At 40.5% G+C, this 25055-nt stretch overlaps 2 protein-coding genes across 2 annotated transcripts; one reads left to right on the top strand and one right to left on the bottom strand.

Annotated features, from left to right (window-relative positions):
• Nucleotides 1–501: 501 nt before the first annotated feature.
• LOC110952192 (vesicular inhibitory amino acid transporter-like) lies at nucleotides 502–23946 on the top strand. Its single transcript, XM_022195621.2, has 8 exons — nucleotides 502–634; nucleotides 1142–1814; nucleotides 16692–16828; nucleotides 17665–17785; nucleotides 18114–18316; nucleotides 19848–20085; nucleotides 20385–20547; nucleotides 22986–23946. The coding sequence occupies exons 1-8, from the start codon at nucleotides 531–533 to the stop codon at nucleotides 23303–23305; spliced, it is 1959 nt and encodes a 652-aa protein (XP_022051313.2). The 5' UTR covers nucleotides 502–530; the 3' UTR covers nucleotides 23306–23946.
• LOC127537707 (uncharacterized) lies at nucleotides 2219–8059 on the bottom strand. The gene is made up of 2 exons (XM_051960751.1): nucleotides 3297–8059; nucleotides 2219–2956 (listed from the first exon to the last, which is right to left on the bottom strand). The coding sequence occupies exon 1, from the start codon at nucleotides 7938–7940 to the stop codon at nucleotides 3606–3608; it is 4335 nt and encodes a 1444-aa protein (XP_051816711.1). The 5' UTR covers nucleotides 7941–8059; the 3' UTR covers nucleotides 2219–2956; nucleotides 3297–3605.
• Nucleotides 23947–25055: the final 1109 nt, after the last annotated feature.

The following is a 25055-nucleotide window of genomic DNA, read 5'->3' as shown; positions in this document are numbered from 1 at the left end:
CTTTGAGTTAATCTCATAAAAAAAATGGGAGCAAAAACAAAAGTGTTGCGTTTATATTTTTATTGAGTGTATGACCTATAGTCTGTGATTATCAATGTTAATTACTATTACAATTTTTTTACTCTTGTATATATGATTCTTTATATATTGCAGCATATAAATATATGAAATAATTGGATTGTATTCAGCTAGCTCAAGTTTTGCCACTACGTTTCTGAGTGTACTTATTTACTATGTGGGCCATTATAGCTGTTTACTCCTTCACCGCTGAAAGCACCAGCATATTATAATGTTACAGCTCACCAACTTGTCAGTCATTATACACACCTGTGCATGTGGGTATTTATGTAGATGTGCTCATGTGGCTGTAAATGTGAGTCCTGTGTGTACTTTATCGGCCTACAATTTGGTGTGCGTCTGTGTTTTAGGCTGAGAATTTTTGTATGCTTATGTATCCAGGTTCAGTTCAGCTGCCTCAGACCTGAAGACTCCAGAGTAAAAGAGGTTGACGCTGCACACTGAGGCTGACGATGGGCTCTTTTCGCTGGGTTCGAAACGCTGGGCAGCCCTGGAGTGCTGTTGGGTCTCTGTGGGGATGGGCAGCGTCAAGGCTGCATCTGGACTGGACAACAAGGTGAGCCACATTGTGATATCTATTCTGTACTGATTTACTCAACTGTTGGTTTACAATAAACATGCCAGAAACTGTTCAAATATTGTATTATCAATGAATATATGAATGTAAATTGGTTAATTATGACTAACAAGGATCTGTGAACATATCTGAACATTAAATAAGTCAGTCGTAATGGATGTGCAAATGTGGTTTATAATTTTTCTGAAACATGTTTTTTTGTATTTATTATGTTATTTAGTATTTTTGTTGACATTAAACACAAGTGTAGGCTTCAACTATTGTTGTTTTTTTGTTAAATTGAAGCGTACTATTTGTGGTCAACCATCATTCATGTAATTCGGCACATGAAAGGACAATCACATAACTGGACACCTTTGCTGTTCTTTTCTGTCTAAATACTTGTGGAACCTGTCAAGGAGTAAAAATATGCTGTTTTCTAAGATTTTCTTCGTGTCCTGTTTCTTAGTAAAATATGAACTTAAAGGAAGTTTTGATGTTAAACAGAATCTTTCAAGAAGATGAGGAGATGCGGATTCTGACTCAGAGTGATGAGTTGAACCGGACCTACTGTGAGGACAGCAGACTGCCCCTTAACAATATGACAAGCACAAATAATCTGTGCTTTGATGACACAAGAAGAACATCCTCAACAGACAACAGCTTGGTTCTAACTCACAAAGATGATGCACAGGATCCTGACATGACAGCATCCACTAGCACTTTATGGCAGGAGAGACCGGCTTTTAAAGAAACCAGAACTACTGTCATCTCCTCTGGAACCAAGACCATCACCATCACTTCAGCTGTTTCCACTGAAGATTCCCTTTGGTTTGAAAACAACGGAAGTTATGACACAGAAGGAAAATCTTCTGAGACGAAAGCTGGAAGGATGGGAAGTAAGGAAAACTTAAATTTCAGCCAGAATCAGGGGAACAGGATACGGTCCTACAGACTGGCTGCGCTACAACAGACACTTTCTGAAGATGAAGAGGAGAAGCTTGATGGAGACAGAGCTGTGGAGGAGACATCTGGACTGTGTGGAAGCTTTAAAAAAGAGAGAGCCAGCATCAGTTCAGCTACTGCAGGTCAGAGCTCCAATACCAGCAGCACAGGTCTGAATCCTTATCCCACCATCACCGCCTGGGAAGCCAGCTGGAATGTCACAAACGCTATACAGGTACACAAATACATGGCACACGCATGGTCTGAACATTTTTCCTAACAAGACAAGAGAACAAATCTGCACTGAAATATAACAATAACTGTCAACTTCTTTGCTGCTTGATACTATAGGAAAACTTGCATGGATGTGGTTTTTGATGACTAATTCACACTACAATTCCAAGACAATTTCATGTTTTCCATGTAAACTCACACTTTTATTCATGTGCTAGCATAATTGTACATAGGTTTTATAATCATCAATTAGACTTTCAACACCATTAGCTAACACAATGTAGCATTAGAGCACAGGAGTGATGGTTGCTGGAAATGTTCCTCTGTACCTCTATGTAGATATTCCATTAAAAATCAGCCGTTTCCAGCTAGAATAGTCATTTACCGCATTAACAATGTCCAGACTGTATTTCTGATTCATTTAATGTTATCTTCATTGAAAAAAATGCTTTTCTTTCAGAAATAATGACATTGCTAAGTGATCCCAGATTTTTGAATGGTAGTGTATAGCAGAAGCTATCTGATAGAACATCATCTGCTCCCAGTCAAAGTCCATGAATACACATACAATGCATGCAAAGCAGTTTTTTTAGATCTTCATTTATGAGACACAGAGTTTGTTGACAAGAAGACTCTACATGTGCACAACCAAATGAGCAGCAAACAACAGAGAAATGCTTAAAAGGAACATTTGGCTGCAAGAACTTATGCAACATTAGTTGTTTTGTTTTTGTTGTTTTCAGCTACAAAAATCTTGACTTGGAACAAAAACAGGTGCTCTGTTGACACAGTCTTGCAATTGTTGCCACCACATGGCAACACAATTAATTTATTTGCCTCTTAAAATTAGTACCACAGTATATTTGAGTCATCTGATAAAAGTTCCTCACAGTATGTATCATAGACAAACAGAATTTCAGTGTCATTTTTTCCTATATCATGTAGCCTTACTTTCACTGTAATGAGCTCACAAGTTCACTATGATGGTAACCTTACTGTACTGTTCTCTCTACGTGTTATATACAACTTGTATGTCAACGCAGTTAAACAGCCAGCCAAACTCGGTTTTCACGAGCCAGGAAGCGAGCGCCTTGCTCCTTTATTAGCATCTCATGGATGACAGGTGAAAACTTATGAGTGAAACTGCAATATACAAACAGAGAAGAGAAAAAAGGCATTTTTAGCTTAGTTGTAAAGTTGCCTGGTTAATATAAACCGCGAGCAAGTGCTATAAACAGTCATTAAACATCAAACTACTGACTAAATGCTATGTTAACATGCTATGCAAATTGTCACGCAAGCCACCGATATGCTGATGTACTCGTTCACAAGCTAAAAAACGTGTTGACACAGTTAGACATTAGCATATATTACCGTGATTAAAACAGAATAAACCACAATAAATGCATTTCTACAAATAAACAACAGTCAAATCAAGCATCTTATGGCCGTCCTGAACGTTAAACAATGAAGAAAAACTTACAGCCATTGCTTTCGCGGGTGTAGGAAAAAACGTAACAGGAGGAATGCTGTCACCATGTGTCTGCTTCTCTCTGCGTGTGTACATATGAGCATCTCTGTCCCACAATGCAAAGCAGATCCTTTTTAACCTTTCACAGTAAAACACCGATGAAATACTTCCAACTTGATCTTTCACAATAAAATTCTGATGAAATACTTTTAACTTGCTTTTTAAACTGTATGTTATTTAACTAGAAATGATGAATTGTCATCTGCGGGCAGAACACTCCCCGTCTGGCATTACCATGTCACTAACTTTAACTTTTACTTGTTAGTCCTTTTCAAGGAGGATGATGACATCAGAGATGGGTCGCAGGTAAGTCTTTGATGTTCCCTTAGATGATGTCCGTACCTCGACCTTGCGAACCTTGCCATCACTACTTGGAAAGGTAGATGTGACAACAGCCATAGGCCACTCATTCCTAGGAGCTTGGCCTTGTTTTAACATCACAATGTCTCCAGGTTGCAGGTTGCGATGCGTTTTATGCCACTTGCGTCTTGAGTGCAGAGTATTAATGTACTCGTTCCTCCAGCGGCTCCAGAATACATTAGCAAGCACTTGTACTTGTCTCCACTGGGCTCTCAGGAGATCTTTTTCAGCAAAGTTTACAGGTGGAGCAGGCAAGCTTGGCTTTTGGGTCAAGATCATGGCAGGGGAAAGCAGAAACGGTGAGGAAGAGTCCGATGAGACAGGAACCAAGGGCCGTGCATTGATTATTGCTGATATCTCTGCCATTAAGGTACACAGCACATCATGTGTCAGATGAGTGTGTTTGTTCTGCAAAAGCATGGAATCCAATATTCGGCGTGTCACTCCAATCATCCTCTCCCACACTCCCCCCATGTGGGAAGCGTGTGGTGGGTTGAACTTCCATGTGCAGCCGTTGCTATGGAGATACTTCAGGATGCTGGTTTGTTTTTCGTCAGGCTGTCCCATGCCCAGTTCCAAACTAGCTGCAATGAAATTAGTGCCCCTGTCTGACCTGAGCTGTTTTGCTGAGCCTCTAATTGCAAAGAATCTCCTCAGTGCATTTATGCAACTGTCAGTATCCAACGATTCAATGACTTCAATATGGACACCTCTGGTATTCATACATGTGAACAGAATGGCCCATCGTTTGCTGTGAGCCGCACCCCCTCGTGTGCGACGAGTGACTACTGCCCACGGTCCAAACACATCAAGTCCTACATAAGAGAAAGGTGGGGATGTGTCGAGTCTCTCTGGAGGCAGGTCTGCCATCTTCTGTACCTCTACCTTCCCTCTGAGCTTGCGACATGTTATGCAGTGATGAAGAATAGAACTAACCAGCCTCTTTCCAGAAACAATCCACAGACCAGCTGCCCTAATGGCCCCCTCTGTGAACTGTCGTCCCTGATGTTTCACTGCCATATGATAATGCCTTACTAGCAGTCTGGTTACGTGACTGTGCTTTGAGAGGATGATTGGGTTCTTTACCTCTGATTCAAGTGAAGCATGTCTAAGTCGTCCCCCAACACGCAACAGACCATCATTCATGTAGGGGTCAAGGTTCAGGATTTCACTTGAAGTAGAAACTTCCCTTTTTGCTTGAAGAGCAGCATACTCTTCCGGATATGTGTCTCTCTGAACAGTTTCAAGTATAAGTTTCTTAGCAGCTGCAAGCTCTCCAGGTGTACGAGGCCTGCTGCATCGATGCCATCCCTTGCATGTGTGGTGTAATGGGTCGGTGGAGTCTGCAGGCCTGTGAGAACGTGCTTGGTGAATTAAGAAGGCGACAGCTCTTAACAAGGAGTCCCACGTGGAGAAACGCTGAAAACGTTCAGAGGTGAGTCTCCTGGTTTTAACACAGGTAGCAAAGGCAGTCACTTGCGGTCTGACTTCTACATCCTTTTCAGGATCTACCAGTTCAAAAAGTGCATGGACTTCAGGCTCAGGAGGCTTGTAGAGAAAGTCAGGTCCCTTGAACCACCTTGTGTCCATAAGCTGTGATGCGGAGACAGATCTCGTCGCCAGATCTGCTGGGTTCTGTTCTGAAGGGACATAGTGCCACTGTTCTGGGGACGTTGTCTGGCGTATGCGGTGCACTCGATTATGCACATACACAAAGAAACGTTTCGAGTCATTACCGATGTATCCAAGGACCACTCTGCTGTCGCAGTAGAACTTCACTGCGTCTGGTTTGTGGTCCAGTTCGTCTAAGATCAGCTCTGCCATCTCAACTGCCAGAACAGCCCCACATAGCTCAAGTCGGGGAATTGTGGGTTCAGGCTGTGGTGCTAGCTTTGCTTTCCCTAGTACAAATCCAACTTCACAGCGACCATCTTCGGTGACAGCTCGGAGATAAGCCACTGCCCCTATGGCCCAGTTTGAGGCGTCAGAGAAGAGACACAGTTCGGTGTATGAGGATCTTGAGAGCGACATTGGTACGTAACAGCGAGGTATGTTAAGGCTGCTCAGCTCTTGGAGCGATGATTTCCATGCCTCCCATGTACTCAGTCTGTCATCGGGAAGAAGGGCATCCCAATCCTGAATTCCACCAGCCAGCTCTCTCAACAATAATTTGCCCCTAACTGTCACCGGTGCCGCCAGTCCTAGAGGGTCAAATATGCTGTTAATGATGGAGAGTACTCCACGGCGAGTGTATGGCTTGTTAGCAACAGCTACTTTGAATGTGAAGGTGTCTGTGTTTAAATCCCAGCACAATCCTAAGCTCCTTTGGGTCGGCAGGGTTTCATCATCAAGACCCAAATCTTTGATTCCAGAAGCCAGTTCCTCAGGTTCAAAGGCCTGCATCACAGCGAGGCTGTTTGAAGCAATTTTGTGGAGTTTCAGGTTCGACTCAGCAAGTGATGCACAAGTACGCTTCAGCAAGTCTATAGCTGCAGACTCTGTGGGAAGCGATATCAGTCCGTCATCCACATAGAAGTGTCTCTCAACAAACTGTCTGGTGTCTGCTCCAAACTTTGTCTCACCTTGCTGAGCTGCTCTCCGGAGACAATATATAGCGACCGCTGGAGACGGGCTGTTTCCAAATACATGCACACGCATGCGATACTCTTCCACCTCTTTCGACAGGTTGTTATCCTTGTGCCATAGGAATCTCAGATAGTCTCTGTGGTCGTCTCTCACTAGGAATCCATAAAACATTTGTTGAATATCAGCAGTGACTGCAATGAGGTCTTTTCTGAACCGTAGCAAGACGCCCAGGAGAGTGTTATTGAGGTCAGGCCCGGTCAACAGGACTGAGTTGAGGGAGACTCCTTGTTGCTGGGCGCTTGAGTCGAACACGACTCGTATCTGTGCTGGCTTCTGGGGGTGATATACACCGAAGATGGGCAAGTACCAGCATTCACGTTGCTCCTGGATTGGTGGTGCAGGCTCTGCATGCTGGTTCTCAAACAGCTTTTCCATGAAGGCAGAGAACTGCTGTTTCATTTCAGGATTTTTGGTGAGGGTGCGTCTTAAAGAGCTGAGGCGAGACAAAGCCTGTTCTCTGTTATCTGGGAGTGAGAGACGAGGCGACCTGAACGGCAAGGGAGCAATCCAACTGTTCATTTCATCCTGATGGACTTCTTTCTCCATGATTTTTAGAAACATCTCATCCTCAAAGGACATAGCACACTTGTTGTCGTTCTCTGTACGTTCAAACACCTTGAGCCCAAGTTTGTCTTCTGCTGAGAAGGGCTTTGATGTGCATCTAAAATGGCCACTCCTTTGCTCCCCGCCGTAGCTTGGTTTTTCTTTTACATCAATGCTGTTGTGGCAAGGAGTGAGGAGAGATGGACGTCCGTTCTGTAAGATGTGAGTCTTGAAGGCACTTACAATGGGTTTATGAGCACTGTCGATGCACACTTCACCCACAATCACCCAGCCCAAGTCCAGGCGCTGAGCAAAGGGTGCATTATGAGGTCCATTTACTTGCTGTCTCACCTTGTGCACTCGTATCATGTCTCTCCCCAGTAGAATCATCATCTGAGCATTAGGATCTAGCTCTGGAATGTTGGGAGCAATATGTTTTAAGTGGGCATGAGCAAGGGCGACCTCTGGTGTCGGTATTTCGGATCTGTTGTTCATTATTTCATTGCACTCGATGAGAGGTGGGAGATCCATGCACATGCCTCCATTTATTGCTTCAATTTGAAAGCCCACTGCTTTCCTTCCTGTCATCTCTGTCGTACCTGCACATGTTTTCATCATGTATGGCGACAGGTTGCCTTCAACCCCGAACAGTTGGAAAAATTCAGAGCGAGCAAGTGAACGGTTGCTCTGATCATCAAGGATGACATACATTTTTACAGAGCGCTCTGACTGACCTCGAGGAAAGACTCGTACTAAACACACCTTTGAACATGACCGAGAAGGGCTGCCTTCACTGCAGACTTTAGTGCACCTTGACGTCACCTCAAGTGCACGGCTGTCTTGAGGTTCTGCATCTGGCTCAGTTGTGGGTGATGGAGCAGAGAGATGGGCTGAGTCTGGATGCATTGCAAAACAGTGTCTGTCACTCTCACACTCAGTACATTTCAGAATAGTCTGACAGTCTTTAGCAAGGTGGTTTGGAGAGCAGCACTTAAAGCACCGCTTGTGCTCTTTTAAGATGTTTTTTCGTTCAAACAGTGTTTTCATTCTGAAGGCTCTACATTTAGCCAGAGGATGAGTTTTCCTGTGAACAGGGCAATAGCGAGCAGGATCGTTGTCTGAGCCTGCATCAGAGCTTGCAGTGACATTTGTCTTATGCACAGATACAGCAGTCTTGAACCCACTCAGATTAAAGGGAGCTTTATCACGTTTGTTGTAAGATTGGCTGCTATTGGACAAGACAAAGCTTGGGTCATTTCTGGCTTTGGCCTGGCCATAAACAAAGTCCACAAAAAGGAAAAGGGAGGAAATGTCACTCTGTGTTCTTCCTTGTATCTGGAACCTATGCTAAGCCATTTGTCCTGTAGGCCAGGAGGCAGTTTTTCTACAATAGGCTTTATTCCACGAGGAGTGTCGAGGTAAGCAAGTCCGGGAAGATAGCCATCACCCTTTGCTACCAGCAGCTCCATGAGAAGATCGCTAAGCTCTCTCAGTTTTGTGTTGTCCTTGGCAGACAGACGGGGGAAACTATCCAATCTTTTAAACAAGGCATTTTCGATTATTTCTGGTGTGGCATAGCAGTCCTGTAGTCTATCCCAAGACAATTCGAGAGCAGCTTTGGGGTTGGCAACATGAACAGCTCGGATTCTTTTCACGTGTTCAGAAGACTCCTTACCAAGCCACTTGACTAAGAGGTCCAGTTGTTCGCTGTACGTGAGCTCCAAGTCCTGTGTTGCATTGAGAAACGATGACTGCCATGCTCTGAAGTTCTCTGGTGAGTCGTCGAATTTTGTGAGACCTGTGGTCACCAGCTCTCTGCGTGCAAGAAACTTGGCAAAGTCTATCATAGGTGGGCTGCTGGTGTACTGAGGAAGGTGCTGATTGCATTGTCTTTGCTGGTCATCCACTGGACCGGGAGTGAGAGTGTTATCTGTGGTAAATTGTTTTTGGAGATTGTTTTGTGGATTTGGAGTATGTGTGTAATTGGCTGCACACATATTCTCATTAGCTAGAGGTGAGAAGATATGTGTGTGCTTTTCCTTCTTGACTGCAGGTGATGTTGTCAGAGAAGACTTTTTCACACAGTGGGAAACCTCATTATGTGTGAGTGGAGTGTTGACTTGCAGACTGAACTGTGTTTGGCGTTGCACATAGTCCTCAGTTCTCTGTTGCACCACTTGCGGTGGAACAGTGCTCCTCCCACTTTGCACATCCTCATCTTCCAAAGCTGCAGCTGCTTCTAGGACCTCAGCTTCGATGCAAGCAGCTGCTGCTTCCTTTTCGATCTCCAAGACCTCTAAATCTGCTTCCAGAGTAGCTTTTTCCAGGTCTAATCTGGCTTTCTTCTTCTTAATTTCCAACTGCTTTTTAGCGTAGGCTGACTTGGTACGCGCTGCCTCAGCTGAAGCTCTGGCTCTGATGGCTGCTTCAGCGACAGAAGGCTTGGAAGAGGCTGAGTGTCTGGAGCTTGCTTTATGGGCAGATTTGTAAGATTTAGATGCAATGGAATTCTTTAGGCTAGCTTCTGACTTCGCCTGTTCATCTCTGACACTGGTTTCTGTGTCCATGGCTGTGTTGTTTTATTTTACATCCACTGATGGTATGGCTTTTCACTGTACTGTTCTCTCTACGTGTTATATACAACTTGTATGTCAACGCAGTTAAACAGCCAGCCAAACTCGGTTTTCACGAGCCAGGAAGCGAGCGCCTTGCTCCTTTATTAGCATCTCATGGATGACAGGTGAAAACTTATGAGTGAAACTGCAATATACAAACAGAGAAGAGAAAAAAGGCATTTTTAGCTTAGTTGTAAAGTTGCCTGGTTAATATAAACCGCGAGCAAGTGCTATAAACAGTCATTAAACATCAAACTACTGACTAAATGCTATGTTAACATGCTATGCAAATTGTCACGCAAGCCACCGATATGCTGATGTACTCGTTCACAAGCTAAAAAACGTGTTGACACAGTTAGACATTAGCATATATTACCGTGATTAAAACAGAATAAACCACAATAAATGCATTTCTACAAATAAACAACAGTCAAATCAAGCATCTTATGGCCGTCCTGAACGTTAAACAATGAAGAAAAACTTACAGCCATTGCTTTCGCGGGTGTAGGAAAAAACGTAACAGGAGGAATGCTGTCACCATGTGTCTGCTTCTCTCTGCGTGTGTACATATGAGCATCTCTGTCCCACAATGCAAAGCAGATCCTTTTAACCTTTCACAGTAAAACACCGATGAAATACTTCCAACTTGATCTTTCACAATAAAATTCTGATGAAATACTTTTAACTTGCTTTTTAAACTGTATGTTATTTAACTAGAAATGATGAATTGTCATCTGCGGGCAGAACACTTACTAAGCTTGGATCATTGTTTTTCATTCATTGCAATATAATAAAATATTTTTTCTTCATCCCAGTTTTTCAGTCCCCTGATGAACAGCAATGCTTTTTAATGCTAGACTGTACTACACTTCAGTCCTTTTTAGGAACTCCAGATGCTTTCCCATAACATAATTTATGTTAATTGCAGTTGTAAATTCATTTTTGGATTCAGTTTCAGCATATCAATCCTCCAATTCCCCCTAAACTTAATGTGTCCCTCTCCATCTGTCTTCTTGTTAAAAATAAGTGCAAAATGTAAATGCCAACTATTTAGATGTTAAGACACACACTATGCTCAAAAAGCATTAAATAGACTATTTTGTTCGCTCCCATTGTATTTTCATTTTACTGAACAATGCCTTGTCTTGCAGGCTGTCTGTCAGGCGCTCTACAGTAATCAAATTAAGCATGAATCAAATCTTTTTTTTTTTAAAGAGGATCTTGCAGTCACAGTGTGTCCTCGTGGTAGTAATGCTAATAGCCCATTATGCTGTAAATGCTTAGTCGTATTCAAACAGTGCACTCATGTAAATGTGTTCTTTCACTGAATAACTGTGGTGTAATTGAACAGTGTCACAGGGTCCCTGAAGAATACATTAGGACATCATTCATGGGGTATGAATACAGTGTCCACATCCGCAGACACATGTAAACAAACACTGACAAGTGAAGACACACGCGTGCAAGCGCGTTCCTCCAGGAGCTGAGCTGGATTAATATGAAAGGTGTTTGCATTAGATGGCTGTCAGAACACAGACTATAATCACTGCTGATGGCAGCAGATTGGCATGCACACATTATATTCTAACACATGATATTTACTGGACAAGCAAATATTTTATGTGTTTGGTTTGTTGATGCTTGTCTGTCTAACTTATTCTCTCTTTTCATGAGAGCCCAAGTTTCTGTCAGGCAGTGTGGAAAAATTTTGCTATGGAAACTGATGATGTCACATAGTAACTGATTTAAATCGCCTATTTGAATCTATAAATTGCTACTTATGTAACCTCAGTTTTTATCTAGCTATAGATTTCAGCCCCAAACCTAAATAGTGATTTTAACAAACTCAAATTTTTATTGTGCTTTCCTGTTGGCAGTTTTTTTTTTTCGAAACTCTGCAAAACGTGGAATGAACAACCTTTTGTAGGTTGTGCATTACCTGCAGCATTCTGTAATCAGAATTTTTCACCAATTTAACTGTTCAGTAATCCTGTCAGTTCAGGCCACAGATAGGTCAAGTTATGGTTGAAGGGTGTTTTTACTTCACCTGTTTGCAATATTTTTCAAAAACAGACTTACGGATTTGGATGAAACTCTCAGGGAAGGTCAGAAATGTCACAGGGACCAAGTGATTACATCTTGGCAGTGATGCGGCTTGTAGTCTGGATCAATCGATTTGTTAGAGATTTCTGTATCATTGCCAGATAGTGTCACGGCGTCACTGTAACTATGACTACAATTCAACCATTGATTTGACTTATCAGGACTTATCTATTGGAAATGATATAAGAAATAACTGATTAAATTATGGGGATGTTGGTTGCCTAGATAGCTCCCGATGCAGTGGTCTGGGTTCTATTCCTGCTCACGGCCCTTTACTGCATGTCTTCCCCCATTTTTCCTCCCACCCTTCCTGTTTGCCTTTTCGCTGACGTATCAAATAAAGCCCAAAAGGCCACAAAAATTGTGGAGATGTTTCCAAGTCCCATAAATTCCCGGCACCCGCTACATATTTAGGTACCTCAATTCGGTATCCTTACATAACGTACACATGCAAAATACACACCTGTGCTCTGCGCAAGGTCATTTTGTTTGTTGGTCCATCTGTATTAAATGGCCACATTCTATGTTGCCATGATTTCTGATCATCATTAACTAATAAACAAAAAAATGCTACATTTCTACAAAAAAGCTGAATTTCTGACAATGTCATATTTGGGAATGAATAGCCTTGGTGGAGTACTGTGCTCTCTGAGTGCTTTTCTAGTTTTAAAGGTGATGTTTTGCAGGATGCTTGTTTAAAATCCTACACAATTGTGGACAAGAACACATTAACAATCAAGATGAAGAGTGAATTTTAAGTTTCAGTCGTCAGTGCAATGATCACAGTCTTGTCTGCTAACAGATGTCTCAGTACTGGGGGGAAAAAAAGAACAGCAGTTTTATCTTTTATCGAGGCTAAAAAGAAAATATGTATTTTCCTGTGGTGGTTTATTGATGCCAATATAAATGACTGTCTGCCAGCTTAATAAAGTTTTTATTAGAGACAAAATTTCCTGCCAGAAATGCAAAAACCAGCTCCAACTCTCAAGGCTCCCAACTTGGGAATATTATAAAGCTCAGTTTGATTTCCTCACTGATTGTTCATGAGACGGCTCCAGTTTGTGTGTCTTCATCACAGATCAGAGGTGTGGACTTCATGCTTTTTACATTGAGAAGAACTAATATTTATCTGTCTATGATTAAAGGACAGCCTGTTTATGAGTTACATTTTACTTTCAACTGCCCTAAAAATGTTGGGTATAAGTTAATTGTGATTTTCAAATCCAAACACAATCCACAACAAAATGATCAATGTCCCTATTTTGTCCCCATTTTTAAAAAAATTCTAAGTATAGTATAATATAGTGTACATAGTGTAGCTCTGTTATTGCTGATTTGTCCCTAGATGATCTGAAAAGCATAACTGTCATGCATTTGTGAGTTAGTACTTACACCATTTACTACTATTAAATTAACTTTATTTAGCTGTTTGTAGTTTTTATACCGTGAATATACCATTAAAGAACAGAAGTGTCACATTTTCCGCAAAAAATATATCATTAAATAATAGCAAAAGCCACTTTTTTCTATTATATATTCACTATTAAATAACAGGACGCTGTCCTTTTTTTTTTCAGAAATGAAGAAATTTATAATTTCTTCTGTTTTGTTGTTACTTTGGACATACTCTTTTCTTACAGGAATTTTTTTTTTTTTTAATTATAAGACAAAGCCTATGTAATGAGCCACCAGTACACATACTATACTTCTATGGATTTACTTCCAGTGTATAGTTGAGAGTTGATTTTCTATTCACCATGGACTGATTTGATAGATTAATCATTCCCTGTCAGATATCATATTTACCATAAAAGTAGTTTGATTTTATTCAGATATAATGGACAACATGGACAGCCTTGCAACAACGGAAGTAGCGGTTGCAATTAGTTTAATACGTTTGATTAACTCAGGAGTATGCCGTATTTTTACGAAAAATATGTTTAAATCCCATTTGTCCAGTACATTTATCCTGTCTTTCTCCCATTGAATTTAGTCAAATGAAACAATTTTGATTGAACTCAAGAATAGGACTTTTGTCATGGTTTAAAAATTGGCACTTCCAGTTACTTAAATGTCAAACCTGTCTGTTTCTGCTCGTGTCAGCTCTACCTAATCCCCTCATGGTGGGGAAAGACATTTCTCTGTCAGTTTTTGTGAACAAGGCATGTCCTGGCATAAAATATTGGACGTGACCTGAAGGACAGTAGTTGAAATCTTGTACTGGGAAGTCCAGATGTGGAGCGGTTAAAGAGCAAAAATCTTTCTTATTTTTCAGTTTCTGCTGCCAAGATCCTCTTGATGCTGTTTGGTAGCCAATATTGACTCTTCGGGACATATATATATATATATATATATATATATATATATATATATATATATATATATATATATATATATATGTATGTATGTATGTATGTATGTATGTATGTATGTATGTGTGTATGTGTGTGTGTGTGTGTGTGTGTGTGTGTGTGTGTGTGTGTGTGTGTGTGTGTGTGCTTGGTCAACATGCCCAAAATAAAATAAAGTTTTCTATTACCTTCATTTTTAATACATTTTGTTTGCGACACACAATGCAGGTAGGAAAATACAAAACACAGAACAGCTGTCAATTTTGGTTACGGTATTTAAGGTTGCCATTCCTCTCCCATGCCCTGCTCACACTGTCCCATTCCACCCCAGCCTTCCCTTTAGCCCCAAGGCCCAGATCTTACATATGTGATTGTACTGTGTGTGATCAATCTAAGACTGCAAAAGTGTCAGACATGTACATACTACCAGTCAAAATTTTGAGGTCACCCAGACAATTTCATGCTCTCCATGAAAATTCACACTTTTACTCATGTGCTAACATAATTGCACAAGGGTTTTCTAAGCATCAATTAGCCTTTCAACAGCATGAGCTAACACAATGCACCATTTAACATAACTTTTGAACATTAGTGTATGTTGTGATGAGTCATTTTTTTCCCCCTTTAAATATACAATTATTAGGAAAGATATGGAGAAGTAAACCAAAGCACTTGTAAGTAATTAAATAATAAATAACATTTAACATAGCAATAATAAATAAAATAAAATAAAGACTGAACAATAAAATAAAGAAATAAAAGAGGAGGGGATGTCATCCATCCTTCTCCTACTTTGCTATTTTTTATTCATCTCTATGTAGTGGGACTTGCAAGCTGTCGTAATTTTCCAAAAATCGGGACCAAGTCTTACTGAAGTTGTACAAAGTGCCTTTCAGGGTGTATTCTATTTTTACAAGTCTTAGAAAATGCATGATGTCTCTAATCCATCTAGTAAAGCTGGGAGGTGCCTGCTCCTTCCAGGAAAGAAGTATGAGACGCCTGGCTATTAAGGAGGTGAATGCTATTATTATGTTTTCTTTAAGTGAAGAAATCTCCTGGCTATAGCCAAATAAGGCACACATGGGGTGTCTTGGGTGTTAAAATAAAAATATCATCTTCTTCTTTATTTTTTTTTCAAGCCAATCAGGGATTTCTTTCTTGCTTTATTTTAGCCCTTTGTGATTGGAAGCTGCTTCAGGTTGTGCTCGGAGTAACCAATGAGGAATTAGCTGGCAAAAACATAGAGAGAAACAGAAGTGCAACTACAGAGGGGGAGATGAAATCAGATACTTGAGCGTCAGACGTCTCTCAAACTGCTTTCATCCCCAGCAGCTCCATCTGAACATCAAAGCTCTATCAGCATATGCCTAACAGACACCAGTTACAAAATAGTAACTTGAAAGAGAGAGAATGTGTGCTTGTCTGTTTATGCATACTCAGTGTGTGCTTCTGTCTACCATCTATGATGTGATTCCATAACTCTCTCCGAGTCTGCGTATCTCCATGTTCAACATTCAAAACACAGCAACTCCATCAAAGTAGCTTGTTGTCTCCTCTGATCTCCTCTCATCCCACCTCATGCTCTCTTGCAGTGAGGCTGCACCTCTCCTTCCACCTTCTCTCCTCTCTGTGTCCTCCTCCTCTCGTCTCTTGCCTCTCCTCCTTTTTCTTGCCTCCTACTTTCACCTCCATTCTCTTCCCTCCTTCTTCTCTGTCTGGCAGTCACTTCCATTTTCCCTTGGTGCTGGGCCAAAGCTCGGCTCTTCTCTTCCTTCTGCTCCTGCTGGTCTCCTGCATCCTCAGACTCTCCAGGCATCACGCCAGAGCTCTCCCCTCGCCTCCTCATCGTCCAATCATAAACACTTCTTTCATCTCTATTCTCTTCCATTCCTTCTCATCCGTTCTTATTATATTTATTTTGACTTTTCACATTTTACTCATTTCCAGTGATTATTTAAATTATTATGATAAGGGTCATTCCAGAATTGGAGGACATTTTACGTCCCACGCATCAAATTTCAAATAATCCACGTACAAAATACTACGCACTACTTGGAGAGTGTGTTGAAACATTGCATTATTCAACAATAAGTAGTTTAAAAGTGTTTTTGTGTGAATCTGTTTACATATATGGGGCTTTCCACACACGGTCCTCCCATGCCACCCCTTTGCCACCCCATATAAAATTTTCTAGATCCGCCACTGCTGCAGATATACCATTAAATAACAGAAGAGCCTGTTTTTCACTATAGAGACACCAAAAAGATTTACCATTTCATCACAAGAAAATGTCCTTGTGGTTTTTTTTACTGTTTATATACCACTCATCTGTACAAATATGTTCCATCTTTTTTGCTATAGATGCATCATTAAAAAGAGACAATTTCCTTTTTATTCCTTTTTCCTTTTCACTGAAAATGTTGACTGAACAAGTGAAAAAGAAAACCTTTAAATCCTGTCCTAATCAAAATAACAGAAACCATCTGAAGGAGTGTAAGGTAATCATCATTTCTGCTTCATGTAAATAGTATGAGGAACACAGGGAGGAAGAGAAGCTACTGACATGCAAATCAAAGCAGAAATGCCATTGTGATATGTTTTGTGCCTTAAGCATTCAAATACCAGGATGCTCCATAAGGAGGTTTTGAGGCATCACTCCACATTTCTAATGTACCTCATTATCAGCCTACCTTTGTATGTTCATTATTTGCCTCTCTCTTCTCCCTTAGGGAATCTTTGTACTGGGTTTGCCTTTTGCTCTGGTCCAGTCAGGTTATGTGGGTCTGGTACTGCTGGTTCTGTCAGCCTGGATCTGCAACCACACAGGAAGGACCCTGGTGGCCTGTTTATATGAAGAGGAGCGAAGGTGGGGCTTCTGTTAAATTTAGTGAATTTCATGGCCTGTTGGCTACCTGCAATGTCACTTAATTATCATATTACAGTTTGACATTCTGGCCCATTTGCACCACACTTTAACTAACTGTACAGATGGAGTTACACTTCTGCATTTTCACCAGTGGTAATTATTATTTATGAGAACAAAATCATTCTCATATGTATTCCTTCTGCTTCATTAAGGCATTTCAGGGGAATTGAACCTCTTCTTCTATGTGAACAGAGAGTTTTTACGGCCCAGATGCACCAATATTTCATTCATTCAGCAGTGATGAGGTTTAGATATGCCGTTCTGGCACAGCTAAAATAAATGTGAATTTGCAGAGTCCTATACCTAGACCGTGGGGACTTGAAGCAGCTCCCTCAGCAGCAAACTGAGACATCCACCATGCAAGAAAGGGCACTATTGCAGGTCATTCATACCATCTGCTGTCAGACTGTACAACATCAGCATCACTGGCTGATGTTAACATAAAACTGGTTGAATATAATCAGCATCATCTCAGATCAGAAATTTAAAAAAAAAAAAATGCACTGCTGCATCTTGCACTTTTAGATTTATTTTACAAACCACAATGTTAATACTGGATTCTTCATCTTAATTCTACTTTGGTCAGAGTAGAGATGTGTATTTTTTCAACTGTGGTTGTTTAAAGTGCTATATAGGCTAAATAAAGCTGGATTGGGTTGGATTATTGCTGCTGTAACAATGCAAATTTCCCCTGGTGTGGGATCAATAAAGGATTGTCTTATACCTCTTTTTGATATCACACAATGAATAGAATTGTTTTTTTCCCTACATTTTAGTGGAGGATTAGTGTCAAAGATCAGAGTACGACGCACCTACCTGGACATTATGGAGGCCTGCTGCAAAGGACTGTGGCCAAACTGGTCTGGAGTGGGAGGATGGATGGTTAATATAGCTCAGGTAACACTAATATAAACCAGCACACATAATCTGTATTCTGCAAATGAGGCCACACATCAATAAACTGAGCCTTCTGACTTTTCTTTAAAACATATGAAACAATCTTCTAAGACTGTGGAAGATTCATAAAATACTGTCACTTTTGAGCATTGTTTTTGATTCAGAAAGAACCTTTATTCAAAGTGAATTGCACTGGAAACCAGTGAAATTGCATCATCCTGTGGCTCATTACACTAAAAAACTTAACTTAAGAGAGGAAATGTTCTTTGTTTCCCTCAATATCCAGTAAAAATATGACACAAAAATGGCTCTTTGTGTTTTCTTTCAGGTCATTGAACTGCTGATGACCTGTACTTTGTATCTTCTCGTCTCCACCAGTCTGTTGTCTGACAGTCTCTCAGCGTTGGCTGTTCCGAGATCAGTGTGTTCACTGGTGTCTCTGGTGTTCCTTCTGCCCTGCTTGCTGCTGACTGATCTCAGACCAGTCTCCACTCTCAGTCTGCTCTGCTCTCTGGCTCACATACTGATCAGGTGATGGAATGAAAGACGTTTGCTCTGACAGAGCAGTGGGTTTGTACAGGTTGACCAGTATCTCATGAAAAAGTCACCAATCACTGCACCAGTCTGTGTAATGTGCTCTCATTGTCAACACTTCATGGTGTTTGCAGCTGCTGCTGGTTAAGCTATCTGTTCTCACCCACTGTACCCTGCTGTTACTGGTTCTTTGATTTATTTCTAATGCCAGGTGCTTTGCATGAGACAGAAAACACAGGAACCAGTCTGACTTCTCTGGCTACTGGAGTTCTTAGAGCTATCTGATCTCTCAGAGCTTTGTTGGCCTTTTAAGTCCTGCGCACATACACATTACGGCCCAGTTCAGTCTCTTAAAATTCAACACTCATGCAGAGATAGAGATATTTAGTTTGGGTTTTTACTGCACTTTTGTTGGAATAATTCACACCAGGGACCAGAGGTTAAGCAGCAAATAAAAGCATCAAACCACATGTTGCACCGAGTAACTGCTTGAATGCACTTTGTGGCACCTCGGGCTGGGTTAGCTGTACAGCATTAGTTAGTGAAGTAATGCTCGATTTTTTGGAGATGCTTTCAGAATTGTTTAGATTTTTTTAGACTTGGATGTTATTGTCCCCGTGGGGAAATTCTTTTCCACAGAACCATTTCAGTTGATTTACATTAACAGGACAGTACAAAAACAAAACAAAAAGACATTCTACAGAAACACTGTTCAACATGTAAGTGTAGTTTTCACTCTGGTCAGATCACCTTGGCCTTTTGTTAAGGGTTGCTAGAACAGATGGCATCAGACTAGCCGTGCTCGTCTGCATCTCAGTGTTCTGTATCTATGTCCTGAGGGGAGGAGGGTGACGCATGTGTTCAGTGGGTGTGTTGTGTCCTGTTCTATTATGTTAGCAATTTGTGTACTGACCCTGTTGTTTAATTCTGTGAAGTTTGGTGTGGGAAGACTGTTTAATTTGGAGGCTGTGGTGGGTATGCGTATGAATTAGGTTTTGTTTTTAACAGTTAGCGTGCTATAGAAGCAGGTGGAGCAGTACAGGAGGCTGGACTGGATGATGCTTTGGTACTGCAACAGAAGGAGATGAGGGGCAATGTAAAGTCCTTTCAGTTTACAGATGGTTGAGAGTCTCGGGGTGGCTTCTTTTTTTGGATGTCCATGGTGTGTTGGTTGTGGTATTACATTACATTTGTTGAGCTAACTAAACTGGCTATTAAGTGGTTCAATAAAGTAAATAAAACTGGAGAGGTTTTGTGAAACTATGCAGGATCACTTGATTTTTTTTTTCAGTTGACAATGGAAAAATCAACACATCTGGTGATACAGGGTTTTATTTAGACTGCAAGATTATTATTTTGATGTACTTTAAATTTGCCACTTTATTAATCTCTTTTCCTACCCTTTGCCCTGCTTACATTGTTCAGTACAACTCAGAATGAAAAATGAAGTAAGTCTGTATTTACTGACTAAATTAAAAGATTAACTTTGCATGTATTTTCAAGACTTTTTTGTGATCTTTTCTTCCAGCTTGTTGGTCATGCTGTACTGTTTGAGTCGAGCCAGCAGCTGGTCTTGGTCTTCGCTGTCCCTGTCTGTGGATCCAGAGAACTTCATTGTCTCAGTGGGAGTCATCATCTTCTCCTACACCTCACAGATCTTCCTGCCTCCTCTAGAGGGCAGTATGGAGGACAGAGGGCAGTTCAACAGCATGCTGGGGTGGACCCATGGGGCAGCCTGCATCATGAAAACTATGTTTTCTTTGCTGGTTAGTGGCAACTAGATAGAGGTTGCTCTAACACAACAACCTTTTCAAAGATAACATTTTTCAAGACCCCCAAAACATGGGTTTGTAGTGTCAGCCCCACTTCAGTTTTACAGCTTCTTCATTTTACTTTTTCATAGTAAAATTATTACAAAAATGCAAATGTGAAAACAGAAATACAGAATAAGAGTCTGCATTTTGCTCAGCATCCATCTGACAACGATCTGCAGAGATGGAAAAAGGGACACACAAGTGGAGTGACTTATTGACTCATTGTATGGATTCTTTCTTTCCTTCATTAGGCGGTGTTGACCTGGGGGACAGAGACCAGCGAAGTCATCACTGACAACCTTCCCTCTGACCTGCGTCCTCTGGTCAACCTGTGTCTGTTGGCTAAAGCCCTTCTTTCCTACCCTCTACCATTCTACTCTGCTGCTGAAATACTGCAGACCTGTGTGCTTAGAGGTGAAAATTCTCATATTCCGAGCCACTGACTTTCCTAAAGTGTGATCCTCTTACAGAAACTATAACTTCCATTTGAGTCTAACTTTAAGATCTGGGGTGTGATGATTGATATGCATTGTACAGTAGATACCAGTCAAAAGTTTGGACACACCTTCTCATTCAATATTTTTTCTTTTTTTATATTACTTTCTACATTGCAGATGCATACTGAAGACATCAAAACTATGAAGCAAGATATATGGATTAATGTAGGAAAAAAACAATTGTGAAAAACTCTAAATATGTTTGTCTTTTAGATTCCTCAAAGTAACCACCCTTTGCTTTGATGATAGCTTTGCAAATCCTTAGCATTCTCTGGATGAGCTTCATGAGGTAGTCATCTGAAATGGTTTTCACTTCACAAGTGTGCCTTCTAAAGATGACTTTGTGGAATTTCTTTCCTTATTAATGGGGTTGGGACCGTCAGTTGTGTTGTGCAGAAGTCAGGATGGTACACAGTTGACAGCCCTATTTGACAACTGTTAGAATCCATATTATGGTAAGAACCAATCAGCTAAGTAAAGAGAAACAACAGTCCATCATAACTTTAAGAACAGAGTGAAGACAAAAGGGCCAACAAGTGCTCAGCCTCTCTGGGAGCTTCTTCAAGATTGTTGAAAACCATTTCAGGTGACTGCCTCATGAAGCTCATCAAGAGAATGCCAGGAGTGTGCAACACAGTATTCAAAGCAAAAGGTGGCTATTTTAAAGAATCCAACATATAAAACATGTTTCGATTTATTTCACACTTTTTTATTTACTACATAGTTCCATATGTGTTCATTCATAGTTTTCATGCCTTCAGTGAGAATCTACAATTTAAACTGTCAAGAAAATAAAGAAAAATCATTAAATTAGGAGGTGTGTCCAAACTTTTGACAGGTAGTGTATGTTTTCTGAGTTGCACTGACTAATGTAAAACATGTAGAACATATCTTTGAATTCTGTGGAGCATCAGAAGACTGAAGAAGCAGAGTCCTGGATGCTGGTCTATAAAATGGAGTTCAAACTCATTTTTTTACTTTGTCATGTTGTAAAGTTACTCTTGAACAAGAAAATTTATTAGTTTAGAGGTCATGAATAGTAAAATGTGTATAATGGGCAGTGTCCAGTTGTTTCGGTTTAATGAAAGTTTTGCTGGAACAGAGGATGAGCTTCCAGTTGACTTTCTATTAAAAGTGGAGTTTTGATCCACTGATCATGCTATGTCATCATAACTTTTCAAATTTTGATTTTCCAACTATATAACTACATGTTTCTTCACTGAAGAAAATTGTAGTTATTGCTTTGAGCTGAGGATTAATATTCTCCTTCCAGCCTACTTAACACTGGAGCACATTGGTACTGCAACTTCAACTAGTTGGTACAATCAGCTTAAAAATTTAGGGAGGAAAAGAGGAAAAACTAATTCCCCCAACTCCATGTAGTTTTTTTTGGTTGAACATAGTTTAATTTGAAATTTTCATTATTGCATTATTCTTTTCTTTCTTTTTTTTTGCTTGTAAAGCCAAAACATTATTTTTAGAGTGTATGACAACATTGGTAAATGACACTAAAAATACACATATAAGACAAATAGTCAATTCCTAAATAACAAGGAAACACTCAGACAGCACTCTGCCAATGCTTCTCAGTTGTTGCATCATTTCCGATGGATGAAATCTTTAAAAAAAATTTTGTGGTACGCAATAGTCGATTTGTTGTAGGATCACAATCATGTGATCGTCAGCAGGTAGCTGACATAGTTACAGTGACGCTGTGATGCTATCTCACAATGATATGGAAATCTTTAACAAATCCGTGGATCCTAACCATAAGCCACATCCCTGCCACTTGGTCCTTGTGTCATTTCTGACCTTCACTGAAAATTTCTGCCAAATCCGTTAATCCGTTTTTGAACAATGTTGCAAACAAACAGACAGACGGACACATGTACGCCGATCACCACATGATTCTACTGTGTTCCTTGGTGGAGTAATTATGAAATAGATAAAACATAAAAAACTTTTCAAAGAGGTCAAAAATAACCCTTATGTAGACTATCAACACATCGCTCACCACAGCTGAAATTTTCTGAAACAACTGTCAATGGCTGTGAAGTCTTCAGATTATGATGTAATGAGTTTCAGTCGATTTTTGTCCTCTTCAGTGTTTTTTTTTTTCTTTTTAAATTGTCAATTGACAATTCTGACTATACTGTAAGTGAGGTTACTTAATATTTACTTATACCACCTTAGTATATTTAAGTCATAACATTTAAAAATATGATCCCCTGATTGTGAACCTGGAACTGTGCAGCAATGAGTCAGACCAGAGTGACCCCCAAACATGATCAACACACTGTCACCCTCACACACACTGGATATCTTTTCACCTTCTCTGCTTCATTCTCCTTTCAGATGCTGCTGTCTCATCTTACTCCAAGCATGGAGGCCGAGGTGTGTCTCGTCCAGCTCTGGTTGTCCGCGGCGCCCTGTTGCTAACATCATACCTGCTGGCTCTACTGGTGCCCAGGTTCTCCCTGTTGATGGGTTTGACAGGCAGTGTGACCGGGGCAGCAATGACACTCATACTGCCATGTTTATTTCACCTTAGACTGCAATGGGGATGCCTCACCGTGAAGGACCGGTTGATAGATGTGGGTATATTGGGTCTGGGAGTCATCTGTAGTGTGTCTGGTGTGATTTGTTCGATAAAAAGGCTGGTGGAGACACTGTAGGAAGGGTCAAGTTCAAGGGTAGGTTCTGCTTTATATTCATTTCTGCATCGAAGTTCCTCTCTAGACATTCATTAAATCCCTTAAAACTCATCTCTGTAAATTAAAGCTGTGTCTTTAGAAGCAGGTTTATTCAATGAAAATCATCCCATTTTTAGTTAAAATGGTTTAGATGTAACTTTACACCTCGAGAATGGGTAGATCTCTGAAATCAACACCTCTCGCTCCATTGAAAACACAGTGGCAAGTTGTAATATTGAAGTAACTCAGCCACAGATGTTCAAACCACAAACTGATTCAAACAAGAACTACAAAAGCACTCAGAGAGTGCAGTATTCTCCCATGGCTGCCAGTCGTATCATTTCTGATAGCTGACATCTTTTTTAAAAATTTGTGGATTCAGACTATAAGCTGCATCACTGCCAAAATCTAATCACTTGGTCCTTGGGTCATTTCTGACCTTCCCTGAAAATTTCATCCAAATCCGTAAAGCCAATTTTGAATAATGTTGCTAACAGAGAGACAGACAGACAAACCAACTCCGATCGTCACATACAGTGCATCCAGAAAATATTCACAGCGCTTCACTTTTTCCACAATTTTTTAATGATACAGTCTTATTCCAAAATGGATTAAATCCATTTTTCCTCAAAATTCTATCCACAACACCCCATTATGACAATTGCGAAAAAAGTTTTTTTAAATTGTTGCAAATTTATTAAAAATAAAAAAAAACCCTGAGAAATCACATGTACATGGTTGCAACCCGGTCTCACGGGGATTCGTGAAACTGTGATGTAAGTTTTTGTTTCGGTTTCGTGCGCACCAACACGATGTCGTCATGTTTTTCGTGCAGCTCACCACGAACGAAACCGGCTGTGGTAATCTCATCTGAAAGTGGTTTATACCGGCGGATTCATGACGAATCCCCGTGAGACCGGGTTGGTACATACACACGTGGACAAAATTGTTGGTACCCCTCAGTTAAAGAAGGAAAAACCCACAATTCTCACTGAAATCACTTGAAACTCACAAAAGTAACAATAAATAAACATTTATTGAAAATTAAATAATCAAAAACAGCCATTACTTTTGAATTGTTGATTAACATAATTATTTAAAAAAACAAACTAATGAAACAGGCCTGGACAAAAATGATGGTACCTCTATAAAATATTGAAAACTGTTTGACCAGAGTGACATGATTAACTCAGGTGTGTCATTTAATTGACATCACAGGTGTTTCCAAACTCATAATCAGTCAGTCTGCCTATTTAAAGGGAGACAAGTAGTCACCCTGCTGTTTGGTGAAAAGGTGTGTACCACACTGAACATGGACAACAGAAAGCGAAGGAGAGAATTGTCCCAGGACATCCGAAAAAAAATTATAGACAAACATCTTAAAGGTAAAGGCTATAAGACCATCTCTAAACAGCTTGAAGTTCCTGTGACAACAGTGGCTCATATTATTCAGAAGTTCAAGACCCACGGGACAGTAGCCAACCTCCCTGGACGTGGCCTTCAAGAGGAAAATTGATGACAAATTGAAGAGACGGATCGTTCGAATTGTATCCAAAGAGCCCAGAGCAACCTCCAAAGAAATTAAAGGTGAACTCCAAGGCCAAGGTACATCAGTGTCAGATCGCACCATTCGTCGTTGTTTGAGCCAAAGTGGACTTTATGGGAGACGACCAAGGAGGACACCACTGCTGAAAAAAACTCATAAAAAAGCCAGACTGGAATTTGCAAAAAT

The sequence above is a fragment of the Acanthochromis polyacanthus genome, chromosome 16 (genome assembly GCF_021347895.1).
Source record: "Acanthochromis polyacanthus isolate Apoly-LR-REF ecotype Palm Island chromosome 16, KAUST_Apoly_ChrSc, whole genome shotgun sequence".
Taxonomy (NCBI): domain Eukaryota; kingdom Metazoa; phylum Chordata; class Actinopteri; family Pomacentridae; genus Acanthochromis; species Acanthochromis polyacanthus.
This window is presented reverse-complemented; position numbering and strand designations above follow the sequence as displayed.